This window comes from Schistocerca serialis, chromosome 2, assembly GCF_023864345.2.
Source record: "Schistocerca serialis cubense isolate TAMUIC-IGC-003099 chromosome 2, iqSchSeri2.2, whole genome shotgun sequence".
NCBI classification, from domain to species: Eukaryota; Metazoa; Arthropoda; class Insecta; order Orthoptera; family Acrididae; genus Schistocerca; species Schistocerca serialis.
In genome coordinates, this window is record NC_064639.1 from 422,666,953 (window position 1) to 422,684,049 (window position 17,097).

General features: G+C 41.5%; 1 protein-coding gene across 1 annotated transcript in view; it reads right to left on the reverse strand.

The window, feature by feature from the left end:
- The window catches only part of LOC126457283 (EF-hand domain-containing protein 1-like), a 185,857-nt gene that overhangs the window by 102,428 nt on the left and 66,332 nt on the right, over window positions 1-17,097 (reverse strand). The window contains exons 4-5 of the mRNA XM_050093451.1: window positions 13,313-13,468; window positions 13,059-13,222 (exon numbers count right to left, since the gene is read on the reverse strand). Of these exons, the coding sequence (XP_049949408.1) occupies window positions 13,059-13,222; window positions 13,313-13,468 (320 nt within the window). The remainder of the gene's footprint in view (window positions 1-13,058; window positions 13,223-13,312; window positions 13,469-17,097) is intronic.

Below are 17,097 nucleotides of genomic sequence, written 5' to 3' on the forward strand. Positions count from 1 at the left end.
GGCACAGTGAAATCCTGATGAGTGCAGTTCGTAATTTGAATTCTTTTAAGGTGTCCACATGGAGCATTTTTGGAAGAAGTGGATTACGAGAGAGAATTTTAAATGGGAGTTTGTCCAGGGACAGCATGGTGTGAAGATCAGAAGGATTGCCCAGGGGTGGTGATCATGTCAGAGTCCAATCTTTGAGCTAAAGCATAGTCTTCCATGGTATATTAGTTCAACTTGTGGCAGCAGTTGTTCAGTTAATGCATGTAGCACAGTCATACAGTTTAGTGGTTTACAATCACTGTTGCTTAAGATAGAATTAGTAAGATAATGTTAATGTTCCTACTCTTAGAGGGAGGCATTGCATAGATGATCCCAGCCATTCATGTCAAATGTGCCAACTGACCATTACTATTTACATAATAATCATTTAAAAGTGCTTTATGGGTTACATTTTTTTGTATTATTGTGTCAGAACAACAAACTTCATGTACTTTTGTTTTGCAGTATATTAATCATTTCTGTGATTAATCTTTCTAATTTCAATCAAGAGTATACCTAGTCCATTTGATAATATTTTTGTAACAACGTTACATGAAGGAAAGTTGCCACTCACCACATAGCAGAGATGCCACCCCTACCAAACTATCCCTCTCCCTCCCTGCCCCAACCTCCTCCTTAACCCCACCCCATCACCACTCCCAGTATGCACTGGTGCTGCTGCTTACAGTGTGGTTTCAGTTGCCTGAGACTGCAATGGTGTGTGTGAGTTGCATTTGCACGTGTGTGTGTGTGTGTGTGCATACTTGTGTCTGTTGTTGATGAAGGCCTTAATGACCGAAAGCTAACTGTGAGTCTTTTTGTTGTACCTATCTGAGATTCAACATCTCCACTGTAAAGAAACTAAATTAATTGACTGTGATCGCCTTGAGATAGTTAAATAAAAATAACAGAGTTATGCACCTCAGCAATGAAATTTAGATTTTTGTCTCACCACTGATGTGAAAAATAACATTCTTGAACATGTTGCAAGTGAAGGTAGCATCACTGGTGAAAAAAAATTAACAAATTATGTTAAGGTATTGAATCTTGGTAAACCAAATACATATATTAATTTATACATTTTGTTGTAAACACCTCCAGTAACTTTTAAAAAAAATGGTATACAATATTGCTATAACACAACACAAAAATATCATCTCCTATGTGAGCTAATGCAATTATCACTGTGGGATTTCTTGGGGGAAATGCTTGCAGTGAAATGTAGAATGCAGATTTAGGTTGTTACAATACAATTTATTACAACATGGAGATACAACTCAAATATGTGTGCACAAGACAGTTGTTAATACCAAACTATTAAAGCCAAAGACAATCTTCTCACGGGGGCTCAACCACTGACAAAAAGAATCTTACTATCTCACTGTCAATGGTGAGTGGTGGGGTCCCCACAGAGCTCTCCCCCCTCACTCCCAGGAATTAGGAACAATGGGAGGGTAGGAGGGTGGTGGGTGAGGGGTATGGGAGGGAAGGTTGCAGCTACTGTGGTCCTTTTCACACATATGCACGCGACCAACCGTGCTGTGGCTGGGTAGTATACAGTACATGGCTTCGCCATTTCTCATTGAAAGGGAGAGAAAAGGACTAGTTCCATGATCCACACCTTGTTTCAATACAGATGATGTTGGCTGAGGTAGGGTGGAGAACAACAGGAGCAGCCAAAGCAGGATGATTGGTCTGTATTGATTTGTGGTGGTGGGATGCTGGACTGCAGGCTCTGCTTGATTATTAGGAAGTGATTCTATAACGTAGGATCTGTGATGGTAAGTAACCTGTCAGGCAACAGTACTTACGCAATCATGGTCAGATCAACATCACTGGGCAGTCTGTAGGTGAGTGTGAACTGTTCGTCAAACACACAAACTGATGAAGTACTAATTTTATGCCCAGTTTCATAGTGAATACCTCTCTGTTGAGATGTCCCACACAAGTCCTGGGCAGAGGAAGAGGGTGGAAGGTCTGTACCACATATGGGGGAAGCATGTGCACTACGAGAAAAATTCATCATACCGATCTGAGTTACCAATGGCTTATGCCTTGCTACATGTTACAGCTGTAGGTGGGTATTCACTGTTTATGCCATGACAGTTGCTGTCTTGTTGGTATTAGTGGTGCTAGGATTGTAGTGCTGCTCATGTTGAAGGTGCTGCAGATAAGAATGTGTGGCATCTAACTCACTTCCTACAGAAGATTTTGTCTTCTGTATCCCTGATTCTACCGTTTGACAATCATTGAGTAGCTGTAGATGGTGGGTGTGTATACCACATTTGAAGTACTTTTGTGTTGGATGTGTATATAGCGGCATACCACCAGTGATTCTGTGTACTGTTTCTCTTTTGTTGGTTTGCTGTTAGGGTTCCCTTATCATATTTGGAGAGAGTTGAAAGTGATGGAGGAAATCCATGCCTAAGATTGGTTCACAAACATCTGCAACCAAACATTGCCTTGAAAATTTTTTTGTGGTGGCCAAGGCCTACAATGTATGTGAAAGTCCTGTAAAGTTTGACAGGAGAGTTATTTGTACCTCATAGCTGAATGGCCAATGTAGGAAGCTCCATCAGTAGGTTTTTCCTTGAGATGGGGCAAGCTTATGAGCTGGCATCAATCAGAGAGTATTCATGTGTTAAGAGATTTAGCAAGCAGAGTCCACCACTGTCATTTAGGATCCCAGTGGCATCATGTGTGCTGCAGTCTAGATTGCACCTTACATTTGGGTGGTTGCATATCATAGAGCAGTCTTAGATGCCAAAACAAGTGTGGCAGCAACAGAGCTGAGATCATGTCAGTGCACCTGTGAGTGGAATTTTGTTGCTAGGCAGAAGTGTGTTTGTTGTCGCTGGATGAATGTCCCCTTTCTTGCAGCAGGGGCTAGTTGCATCACTGTTGGACATATATGGAATCATTCAGATTGCATCAGCTGCTAGTGGCTCTGAGCAGTGTGTTGTGCTACTGACATCACTGCTGTGTGTTTCTGGAACTGCTTGGGTCATGTCAACTGCCCATTGCTGCTGCTAGCAATGTGGTTCAGAAATGTACTGGTTGCAGCCATTATTGGCTATTACATTTGGGTATTGTTGTTGCTCCAGGATCACAAAAAATCTGTCAGCCAGGACTAATCTGCATTCCAGGGTTTCATTTTCATGTGAGATCATTGCCTTTGGAATCTATTGTGGTAGTTGATGAGCCATATGATCCAAAGCATAATATCTGGCATGAGTGATGATGTGATAGATGTATGGAGATGTCTCCAAAACAGAGGTAGCATTCTCTTGTCCAGTGTGTCATCACAAATCACCTATTGCAAACTGTTCCTCTGGTGATTTTGTGCACCACTGAAGCAGGTCATTAGCCAAGGGTGCTATTATGACATCACTGACAGTTTTTCTATGCTGCTTAAAAGGGCAGAAAACTTAGAAGTGACATCGAAGATGCCATGACTTTATTGAAAGAAGTCAATAGTTACGAACCATGTTGCCAGCTGTTCCAGATGTAATGGCAGTAGCTTGGGAAGAAAACTGTTACACATGCTCTACAATAATTTTGATGTTGATTTGCTGGATTGTGTTCTGAGGAAGGTGGCAGATGAAATTCCTGTGACCATGAGCAGTGCAGATGGTAACTGGAAATTTTCCGCATGACCCAGCCAGCTGGTCCTGCATGGCATTGCAAGTGGATGTGGCTGGAAAGTGCTTGACGAGGGTAGATCAGTAAAATTCAATGACACAAAGTTGCATAGTTGAGTGAAATTATGACCAAAATCACCAAGGAATCAAAAGTCATTACACACTGTTTATGCACATGTTGGACACTGTTACTGTCAATAAAACAATATGGTAGAATGTCAATTTTACATTTCACATATAATGTAGGTTTATCCATGGGGTGAAAAACATCATATGAAGCTCCAGGAGAGTCACTCTCTTGTACCTCTTATTTATACAAGCAGCAATTGTGAAGTGGCTCCATTTTTGTTGCAGCTGCTGTTATTTGTTGTGTGGCCACCACTGATGTATTTCCTTGAGGAAATGTTTACAGTCAAACCCATAATGTTGATTTAGAATGTTATAATACAATTTATTACAGTACAAAGGTACAACTTGAATACATGTGCACTAGACAATTTTTCACAGCATACTCAAAGTATCAAAGACAATCTGCTCATGTGATCTCAACAATAATCTGCTCGTGCAAGCTCAAATAGTCTTATTACCTCATTAGCAATGATGAGGCTTACAACTTTCACAAAAGAGGGTAAGGTATGCCAGCAACCATAATCTTCAATTCTCTACCAAGTAATATTAAACATGACATGAGAATGAATAATCCCCATTTAATAACAGCTTCAGGATGTGCCTGCTAGATACGTCTCTCTGCTCTCTAGACAACTTATCCAGTAAAACAAAATAAAGTATAAAAATTCTGTTAATGTCTGTGATCCAGTGATAAACAATATTATTGTGTAACTGTCAAGTCAATGGCAGAGCATTCAAAATTGTTATCATATAAGGGTTTAACTTTTATAATGAAAATTGTTATAATGCAAGATGTTGTTGTTATTATTGTGGTGGTTTGATACATCAGTTTGTGTGATCTTTCTTTATGATGAACTTTGAACTGACTTGATGTCTAGTTTTGTTCTGTATTGTTACATTTTGTGATAATGAAGCAAATAGCATATCATTACCATAAAGTTGTGTTAAATGTTATTATTTCACCGTAATATCATTACTCGCCACACAGGTGACCCCATGTTACACACACTGGTGACCCTGTGTTTCACATTTTCTGTGAATCCAGCAATTTGGCCAATTTCCATGATTGATATACCACAGAACAATGAGGCCTATAATAGCAATGACTGTTACGATGCAGCAACCAACTCTGTCCACCAGTTTTATGCCTACATGTACATCTTCTGCTTCAATTTGACACCATTGTGCTTCAGACCATGTGAAAATAGAAAACTGTGACTGATTTTCATTGGAATTGTCACAACTTGTTCAACAAAGTGCACAGACAATGAACATTGTTGCACATTCTCTTACACCCTGTGAACATTTTCCAGGACAATTTGCTCATTATGCTGCTCCATCAGTGGTTTTCTGTGTGAGCTATAATGCTGCTGTGTCACAAAATCCATTTGTTACCCTTTCTAAATCTAACCTACAAACAATGCCATCGGCCCTGTACCATGGCTGGCAGATTCACATAACCTCATCAAATTCCACATTTGTACAACAGTAACTGTGCTTGAACAATGGCCTTTTATTAATGAAGAATGTGACTTTTGCCGCCGCCCTGTCCAGTGCTCCTAGACTGAGCATTCCCAGTGCACCAGGAATAGTAAACAAACCTCCACTGTGTACTGTGTCGTGTGTACCAAATCTCTTGGTGGCCATGGCCATTTCTACTGCACTGGTCACTCCTGCAACTGCATCTGCCAAGTTGGGTTATGTGTGTGAACATCAAGAACAGTGTAAAGTTGAGCGTCCATTTATTCTGCAGGCAGCCGCAACGTTGTCTGTGTTCACCGCTTCACTCCTGCCTGTTCTTTCAGGACATCTACCACAACTGCTTCTGCTTAACAAGGATAGCCCGAAGACATCGTTTGCTCTTGTGGACAGCATCCTCAACATCCATGGTGTCTTATCCATGCAGTTCATATCTTTGATTGCAGCTCTGCATGAGCATATGGATTTAACAACTGATCTCATCCTCATGGGACCAATGAGGGACCACTATCACTATGAATGCACAAAATCTATTATTCTTGAGCACTTGATGGGAACTCCACTAGAAGCAATTAATCACACAGTGCATGACATATCTCTCAGTGAGTTGACACCATCGCAGTTGTGGCAAAAGATCAGAGCATTGATCGATCCCTTTTTCCTGTCTGATGCCACTTTGTGGTCGCTATGGATAGTAAAAATACTGTAAGCTCTCCAGCTGCAACTTTTATCACACATCAGTGACCAATTAGAGATGCACCTACGGCCAGCAGATTACACCTATAAAATCATCAGATGTCAACAACTCACCGCAGTGCAGAGTTCTTTGCTGACATTGGCAATACCGCACACATCCTTGAACGGAGATGCAGCTCAGAAGTGTCACCCGCCATGTGCTCTTCACCCAAACTTCCACCACGGGGTGAGTTAGGTGTATCACCTGGTGGGTATTCTACAGGGCACCTGTAGCAACACCGATCATCACACAATAAACAACTACTTCTGGGCAGACTGTACTTACGTGACATCTGCAATACGTTCTTCCTTGTCAACACCGGCACAGATACAAGCATCATACCTCCAGTATTCTCAACTTTGCCACTGTGCCTTCCACCATGACATTGCGAACAGCAAACAATTCATTGGTCACCACCTATGGCTCCACACACCTTCGCCTCAAACTTAAACTGAAATTTTGTGTTGAATGGATAAACAATGTGACCAACATTGATGAGCCAGTGTTGGGCATTGATTTTCTAAGCCACTATGGCCTCTCTCCAGATTTATTGTCTGGAATACTACTCCATCACTCTACTGACACACGCATCGAGGGCTCCTTTGTCACAACACCCACACATTCAAGAGCAACAATGGGTGCCTCCACGCATCAGCTGGCTGAACTCACATCCCTCACTTTGGATTCACTGTGCAAGCTACTCGAACAATGACATCACATTACAGCCTTACTTACGGCCAGCACATCACTGCAGGCACTGATCAAGAACACTTCTGCGGATATGGCACGTGTGCAAACGACCATCACTGCACTTTCAGCGGCTACCACCACTACAACACTGGCCACTGCTCCAGTCTTGCTCTATACAGACAACGGTGAACATTAACTACCTTCTTTGTAATGTAGCATGGCAAAAAATGATTTTTGTGTAGTGAAGTTTGGGATGTGTATCATTGCTTAACACAAGAAGACTGAATACCACATCATATTACGCATATCCTCCACCAAATAAATAATATGAATCTTGTGTAATCCGGGGTGCTGCTTCTTAATGCTGCCATAGGTTCATCTTGATGTTACAGCATCGCCACTCAGGAATCATCCAAATGGCATGAGTACAAATAAACTCCAGGAATTTGTGTTCACAATGAGTTTTATTTCGTGCACTGGATGTTAGGTGGTGAACTACATGTAAAATTGAGTTAACACTGTCTCATGACTGTCGTCAAACTGAACTCCAACTGAGATATGGTGGCGTACAAATTGCCTCTATTTATATGATTTTAAACAATTACTGAAATTGTTATTTATTAAATAAATTATTAAATTTTTAGGTTTAACAATTAAAACTTTTACATACATCTTCCCAAATTACATAGAAATTTACATGAAATAAAAGTGAATAATTTCATACAAAGACAGGAAAATGTCTATTTCAATTAAGAATATCAATTAGATGTTTTATCATTACAATTATATATTTTGTTAATTTGCATGTATCACTTTACTTACTTAAAAGGTATCACCCTATCATTTTCAGGTGATCAGAGCTATTAGTTTTATTGAAGGGAAGGCCTAGACTCAATTAATTAAATTTTGTATGAGTAAAAACTTTACATTCTTACATATTTGTAATTACAGTTCAATTAACTAACACCAATTAAAACATTAATAGCTTAATTCGACTGAAAAATTATCATGTCATATTGTCATGTATATATATATATATATAAACAAAGATGAGGTGACTTACCGAACAAAAGCGCTGGCAGGTCGATAGACACACAAACAAACACAAACATACACACAAAATTCAAGCTTTCGCAACAAACTGTTGCCTCATCAGGAAAGAGGGAAGGAGAGGGGAAGACGAAAGGAAGTGGATATTAAGGGAGAGGGTAAGGAGTCATTCCAATCCCGGGAGCGGAAAGACTTACCTTAGGGGGAAAAAAGGACAGGTATACACTCGCACACACGCACATACCCATCCACACATACAGACACAAGCAGACATATTTAAAGACAAAGAGTTTGGGCAGAGATGTCAGTCGAGGCAGAAGTGTAGAGGCAAAGAAGTTGTTGAAAGACAGGTGAGGTATGAGTGGCAAAAAAATTTGATTTTTACACGTCTTCTTGCCTGATACCTTCCCCCCATAAATGACTTAATTTTGTTTTGATGTGCAGCATTAAATGTAGTAAACCATTGCACGAAATTTTGAAGAGTTTGCAGAGGTAAAAGTCCATAGTGTATACTTTCCGTATGGTCGATTTTAGTTGCCTCAATGTTGAGAATGAAATGTGGACAAGATACCTAAATTTCATATAATATTTACTGTATAACAATATCTCATTTAATTTAAGTACCACATAGGTGTCGTATGTAATATTGAGAAATATTCCGTCTTTCGCGACTGTAATAAAAGTTTATTTTAAAGCACTTCAATCGGTGAAAGTTATGGCACATACACAATGGTATTCATGTTCTATTTCTTGTTTTTGTTCCACAGTCGCAGTTTTACCAATGGTATTGAAATATATCCCTCTTCTGCAACTGTAATAAGCGACTTATTTAGACCAGACGCGTTTCTCTCTTTTGAAGCATCATAAGAGGGCTGTATTTTGTGTCCTCCGTTGCCAAGTCACCTTTCGTAGTTTTGTGCTGCGGTAGCACAATATTCAACGTTTGTGTTGGCTCATCAGTGTTTTAGCAAATAAATGCTGTTTGTGTGTGCCACACACAAAATTATATTTGGCATAGCTCTGAGCACTTCACTGACAGACGGTATATTCAAGTCCTAATGTTTTTGTAAGTCCACAGTTTTGTTTAATGTATTTTGTCTACTTCCTTTTGATTGATTGAAGTGCTTTAAAATAAAGCCAAACGTGCCCAGTGTAAGTAAAACTTTTGTTACAGCCGCGAAAGGTGGAATATTTCTCAATATTACATACGACACTTATGTGGTACTTAAATTAAATGAAATATATAGGTATCTTGTCCACATTTCATTCTCAACATTGTGGCAACTAAAATCGACCATACAGAAAGTATACTCTATGGACTTTTACCTCTGCAAACTCTTCAAAATTTCGTGCAAAGGTTTACTATATTTAATGCTGCATAATAACTGCATTGAACATCGAAACAAAATTAAGTCATTTATGGGAGGAAGGTATCAGTCAAGAAGATAGGTAAAAATCTAATTTTTGAGCCAAATAGTTTTTGTGGAATCGAATGATAAAGAGTGTCAAAGCAGTCGGAACACAATGTGTCTGCACAGGCGAGCAGTGCAGTGACAAAATCGCCCACAGCGCGGAATGCAGGGAGCACGTCTTTGTAGCAGCGAAAGGGTTAATGCAGCCGTGGTGGCTTTACTTCATGAACTGCGTGCTCCCCCCTACATGTAAGCTTGCGAACTATGCTATACTATGGCGCTGCTTCTATTGGCGCGTGCGTCGTGTGCAACTGGCAACGCAGCAATCTCCAGCGTCTGGGCGGGCATGCGCGAGCCACCAAGATAAAAGAATTGAACTATAGTGACAGTTACAGCCACACCGTTGTCATCCTCAAAGAAGTAAGGGCCAACAATCTCAAAGGAAGCAACTCCACACCACACTGTGACATGAGAACTGTGCAAGGGCTAGTGCAGTTCATGCAGGTTTACATCACTCCAATAATGCACATTCTGTTTATTCACTGAACCAAAATGAGTTTCATCTGAAATCAGAATGGTGTGCAACATTTGTGGATTTTGGTGAAGGAGATCACACATGGTTAAGCAGAATGTTTCACATAAAACCCAATCACGAGACCTAATTTCCTGAACAATCTACAGCTTATATGGGTGAAAATGGAGATCTTCACGAATATTCTCCTGAATGAGTGACTAGACATATGCACAGTTTGTGCATGATGAAAACAGATCTTTCTGGGCATGCAATAGTGCAGCACGAATATTTTCCACAGCTTCTGGTGTCCGCACAGTTCTTTTACTTCTTCCCAGTTTGCCATTGCAAGCAGAACCTCTTGTTTGAAATACACGTACCCACCTCACAATGATCCGTCCATCTGGAACCTTCCCATGATGTCCAAAGTTGAAATGTTGCCAAAATAGATGCTGGGTAGCAATAACAGAGTCATTATTCATGAAATAACTTTCAACAGTATAGGCAAGATGCTGTGCACTCCACGGTTCCACATCACTGTCACACTCTAAATGGCAGCTCATTAGAACATGAATGCAGCATGAGTTGTGCGCACTCCTGCAGTACGTCATTGTACTATGCAAATCAAATTACGCTATGAATGCTGCCGCACTATTATGGGCCCGTTTCATGCCACAGAGCTCGCACGACTACAAACTACTGACCCTGAGGTACAGTTGCTAGCTACTAACAACTCCATCTCTCTCCACATTCAAGCATGCCCTTTCCCTGGGGTCACACAACCGATTCTTTGTGAAACTTTGACTAACATACCATGACCACTCGTGCCCCTTCCCCTTTGACAGGCCATTTTCTCTTTGCTGCGCCAGCCGCTGTGGCCGTGCAGTTTTAGGCGCTTCAGTCCAGAACTGCGCTGCTGCTATGGTCACAGGTTCAAATCCTACCTGGGGCATGGATGTGTGTGATGTCCTTAGGTTAGTTAGGTTTAAGTAGTTCTAAGTCTAGGGGATTGATGACCTCAGATGTTAAGTCCCATAGTGCTCAGAGACATTTGAACCATTTTGAACCATCTCTTTGCTGCACGGTCCTGCTAATCTGAGCATCAGAGTGACAGTACACCTAGTAATTGAATGTTTCATTTGGCCATGTATCAAGAAAGACTGTCATGAGTGGGCATGAGCATGCGTATCTTGCCAACAAGCCAAAGTTGGTCGACTTGCACGTCCCCCTCTGGGACACTTCAAATTACTGAAGGGACACTTCAAACATGTCCATATGGACCTTGTCAGCCTCCTACCACCTTCTAATGACCAATGTTACATTTTGTCAGTCACTGACTGCGTGACACGGTAGAGGTGGTTTCTTTGAATGATATCTCAGCGGATACTGTGGCTCAACCATGTGTTACCTGCAGGTTGTCCTGTTTCGGCTGCCCTGCATCGTCGGTCGCAGTGGCCGAGTGGTTCTCGGGGCTTCAGTCTGGAACCGCACGACCACTATGGTTGCAGGTTTGAATCCTGCCCTGGGATGGATGTGTGTGATGTCCTTAGGTTAGTTAGGTTTTAGTAGTTCTAAGTTCTAGGAGACTGATGACCTCAGATGTTAAGTCCCATAGTGCTCAGAGCCATTTCAACCATTTGAATTTTCCCTGCATCCATCATGACAGAGCAGGGCAGGAAATTTGAATCTCTACTACTCTTCAAATGATTTTGTATCCTATGCAGTGACAAACATTTCAATACAACAGCCTACCACCCCCAAAGTAATGGATTAGTGGAGTGCTGGGACCTCACACTAAAGGCAGCATTACTGTGCCATTCGGATTCTTGGGCAGATGCACTTCTGTGGGTACTGCTAGGCATTTGCACAGCATATAAAGATGATTTAAAGGCCTCTCTGGCAGAGGTCCTTTATGGCAAACCTGTGGTACTCCCAGCAGAATTTGTCGAGGACACTACTTCTCTTCATGGTGAGAGGCTACCCTCCTTAGTTGAGTATGTTTGCTCTCATATCTCGTGTACGCACATACCACAACCACAAGCACATGACCACCCACAAGACTTTTTACACAAGGAACTTGCAGACTGTGACCTTATCATGTTGTGAGCTCTTACTCCACCCGATTCAGGACCTCACTGGGTTCTCAACTGTGCTCCAGGCACTACGGCCATCCTGCTATATGGCATACCACAAACAGTCTCTCTACATAGAGTTAAACTGGCATGGGTCCTCACTGAACACATCTTTTCCAGTGAGTGTTTAGCAGGCACTTGCCTCTGACCCTCCTTTACATCTTGTGAAGCCAGTGTTAGTGATCATGTCTCCCCCTGCGACAATGATATGTGTGATGAACTCCCTGTACCCTTCTTCTCACTGCCAACACCGCATTCAACTATTACCACATTTACTGTCGACGTCTTGGCATTCCCAGTGGACGATATCTCAGTGCAACATCATAATGACTATTTGTTTTTTTTGTGCATGTTCTCATGTATGTAAATCTGAAGATGTTAACCTCACACTCATCTGAGCTATTCACTTACCCGAAGATTTTATAAATGGCTCCCTTCGAGCTTTTATCAATGAAGATGGCATACTGTCAATTGTCACTCCGTGCCAGTCATCCACTATGCCAACTAAAGTGGATGAAAGATTATGTTGTGTCTTCCCTGATCACCTCCCGAATACAATTCCCTTCACCTTTTGCTCCTACACTGTGCTCTACACTCTCAGGGAGGGGAGAGGGGGGGGGGGGGCTCTGTGGCAGTTAGATACATCGATACATGAGATCTCTCTTTATGATGCTCTTTGAACTGACTTGATATCTAGTTTTGTTCTGTATTGTTACATTTTGTGATCATGAAGTGAATAAAATATATCATTATGATAAAATGGTGTTAAATGATATTATTTTACTGTAATATCATTACTCACCACACTGTCATTCAGATACTTTGTGTTTATTATTATTTATATTCTTTGTAATATCTGTGTGACTCCACATCTAAGCCATACAATCACACTATGGATCTATGGAACATGTATAAATAAATTTAAAAATAACAAACTGTGAATGTTGAAGAATATGACTATAAATGTTAATGTCTGCTTCTATTAGCTGTGTCAGTGAGTTCAGATTTCATTTAGATTTAACAGATTCCAGGGTATCCTCAAAATTTCATATTGAAAATAAAATTTTCAGGAAAAATAATTAATCATCTCTGTTCTAGACATAGTGAATAGATAAGAAAGCATTTTACAGCTATTTGTATCAGATCTGTCATTATTGTTATGTTATGTTATGTTACTGGAATGAAAATGGAAATAAAATTACTTATCAGCTGTTGAATAGGTACACCAAAACATTTATTAGCCAAAAACACCTTAGTATCCTCCGATCATATTCCAGAAACCGGCGCAGTTTATCATCAACAAAATGTGTCACTCTTGTTTTAGGCTGAGTGCTCATCTTCCTAGTAATGGTGTAAGGGTCAGGAGGCATATCTTCTGGGGGTCGTAATTCAATGCCTTGGCTAATGAGATATTTCTAAAAAGATAAATATCTAATTTAGTCAAGTTACATATTAATGGATATAGTCATGAAAGTTCCATACAAGTACAATTTATAAATAATTACCTTAGTGAAGGCATCACAGTCAACTATGTGGAAAATAAATCCATACATTGGTACATCCATTCCAATATTAAAGTCCTTCCAGTGCCAGAACTGTCCAGTATCTTTTTTTGGGATTTTTCCACGCCTTACAAGTCTTCCCTGGCTGAAGCCACTATTCTGCCAGGGTGGGAGGAAAAAAAGTTAGTTCTTATGACTGCAAATCTACTATTTGGGGTTTGTCATAAAACTGTAATTATTACTTCTAAAAATAAAAATACATTATTAGCTTTTTGTCTGTCAGCAGGTACATGTTTGCAATCCTGGTACACATTGAAATCCCTATGCCATAGTAATATAACACACCAACAGACGAGCCAAAACAAAATGTTTCAGCCCACTGATAAATTGAAGAACCATGTGGTAAATTTTTCTGCATTTGAAAGAGAACAATGCTCCAACAATCAATGCAGAGTTGGTGAAAGTGTATAGCAACAATCCACCATGATATGGAACAGTGACTAGGCCAGAGACACTTCTAAACTGATCAAACAATATGGATGATAAATAAAAGTGGCTGACCATGTCTATGTGTATAATGGCAAGATAAAGAGACACCTTGGTGCTCAAACACTAGCATGTAACAATTGAGCTGAAAATGGATAAAGTGAAAATCAGTCATCAATCGGTTTTCAGCATTTTGCACAACATTTTAAACATGGAATGGTCACTGGTCACTTCATTCTGCAACTACTCACAGTTAATTGAAAGCCTACCAAACAGAAGTAGCAGCAGAAATGTTGCAGCTATGCCAGGCCAATACAGATGAATTGTTTAACCACCTAGTCATCATGGATGAGTGCTGAGTGTTTCATCCTGACCCTGAGACAAAGAGGACAAGCAAGCAGTGGAAACATGTGGATTCACCAATGCTGGAAAGGTTGTTTTTTTCATCTGGCAAGATGATGCTGTGTGTGTTTTGTGGCTTCGATGGAATGGTGCAATACTTATGCTTGTAAGAAGCAAACCAACAAAAATTTTGTCTCACTCTGCATTTTATCCTGACTTGGCATCCATTTACTACTTCTGTCCTTGGATGAAGAATCCAAGGTCTGGTCGGCATTCCCAGAATGCCACTGATGTGAGCTTTGAGGCGCTCTCTACAAGAAATTGAGACTTCATATAGCACTCCATCTTCAGGCCACAAGTGGCCTGCTGGGACCATCCGAGCACCATGTCATCCTCCGAGGAGGATGCGGATAGGAGGGGCGTGGGGTCAGCACACTGCTCTCCCAGTCATTATGATGGTATTCTTGACCGAAGCCGCCAGTATGTGGTCAAGTAGCTCCTCAATTAGAATCACGAGGCTGAGTGCACCCTGAAAAACGGCAACAGGGCATGGCGGCTGGATGGTCACCCATCCAAGTGCCGGCCATGCCCAACAGCGCTTAACTTCAGCGATCTCACGGGAACCGGTATATCCACTGCGGCTGAGACTTCATATAGGATCAAATGAAATATTTTGTGTGACATAACAAATACTAAGACTAAAGATAAGATAGAGGTAAATAAAGCTTTTAACAGGTGAGCAGGGCCCAGTGCTTCATGACATGAGTATAAATGAAATTTAAACATTCACAAGAAGAGGAAGATACTTCTTCTCGTACACAGTCATCTTCAAAGATTCGTGCAAGCTCAGTGAACAAGAATTAATGGTAAAAAGTAAGTTGAAGTCGTGCATTACTATTGTGAAGTAACATGAGACTATGGAAAGCAGGCTGCTCAGCTTATAAAGAATTATCAAACAGTGGAAATTTCAAGTAGGAATATCAACAATGTAGGAAAAAATAGATTGCTACTTACGATACAGAAGACATGTCAAGCTACAGACAGGCATGATTAAAAGACACTCACATAAAGCTTTCGGCCACACCCTTCATCAGTAAAGAGTGACACACACACACACACACACACACACAAAAAAAAAAAAAAAAAAAAAAACTGCCAATTCCAGCATCTCGTGCAAGAATGCAATGTCACAAGGGATACAAGAAGCAATCTGGAGGGGGTAGGGAAGAGGAAGGTATCATAGTGTACTTGTGGGGAGAGAGACAGCAGCCTCGGGAGGTTGTGGGGCAAGGAGGTGGGAGAAAAAGGAAAAAAAAGGAGAAGATCAGGGAGTATGAGTGGATGCATTGGTAGAGGGCTGCAGATAAACAGGATGGGAGATGAGAATGGGGAGGAGATGATAGGATAGAGGGGGTGGAAACTGTTGGGTGGAGGGTGTGGGAACAGTATGTTACTGTAGATTGAGGCCAGGATAATTAGGGGAGCGAAGAACATGTTGTAAGAATAACTCCCATCTATGCAGTTCAGAAAAGCTGGTGCTGGAGGGAAGGATCGAGATGGCTCAGGTAGTGAAGCAGCCACTGAAACCAAGTGTGTTATGTTCAGCTGCATGTTGTGCCACAGGATGGTCTACTTTGGTCTTGGCCACAGTTTGGTGGTGGCTGTTCATCCTGGTGGACAGTGGTTGGTAGTCATACCAATATAAAAAGCTTTGCAATGATTGCAACAGAGCTGCATGGCTGTTTTCACAGGTGGCCCAGCCCCTGAATGGGTTTATCCTACCCCTGCCTGTGATAGGACTGGAATAGGAAGTGCCAGGTGAGTTCATTGGCCAGGTTTTGCACCTGGGTCTTCCACAGGGATGTGATCCGTGTGGCAAGGGATTGGGATTGGGAGTGAAATAAGGATGGACTGGGATGTTGCGGAGGTTTGGTGGGTGATGGAACACCACTTTAGGAGTGGTGAGAAGTATCTCAGGTAGAATGTCCCTAATTTCAAGGCACAATGATAGGTAATCAAAGCCCTGGTGAAGGATGTGGTTCAGTTGTTCCTATCTGGGGTGGTACTGGGTGATGAAGGGGACACTCCTTTGTGGCTGCTTTTTGGAGGTGGTGGGAGGATTGGGGTTGTGAGAGGAAATAGCATGGGAGATCTGTTTGCAGGATATGTCTGGGGGATGGGAGGATTGGGGTTGTGAGAGGAAATAGCATGGGAGATCTGTTTGCAGGATATGTCTGGGGGATAATGCCTGTCTATGAAGGCCTTGGTGAGACTGTTAAGCATACTGAGCAAGGGAGTTTTTGTCACTGCAGATACACTGTCCCCAGGTAGCTAGGCTAGCTCCTAAAGTGGTGTTCCATTGCCTACCCAACCTCCACATCATCCTAGTCCACACTATGTGACTTCAAATCCCAACCTCTTGCCACAAGGATCATATCCCTGAGGAAGACCCAGGTGCAAAACCTGCCCAATCCACCCACACAGCACTTTCTGTTCCAGTCCTGTTACAGGTTTATCCTACCTCATCAGGGGCTGGGCCACCTGTGAAAGCAGCCATGTCATTTACCAGCTCTGCTGCAATCATTGCACAGCTTTTTACATTGGAATGACTACCTACCACCTGTCCACCAGGATGAACAGCCACTACCAAACTGTGGCCAAGACCAAAGTAGACCATCCAGTGGCACAACATGCAGCTGAAAATAACACACTTGATTTCAATGGTTGCTTTTGATGATACATATGTAGGAGGAAGCAACATATTGGTTGACTGTTTTAGGAACATACATTCTCAGAATTTTTAACAGTAGAGCATATCATATTGCAGAATGCCTCTCTTGCAGTGTCTGCCACTGGAATTGACCAAGTATCTCCATGACACTTTCTCACTTACTATGTAAACCTGTAACAAAACATGCTGCTCTTCTGTGGATATTCTCTGTTTGCTCTATCAACCTTAT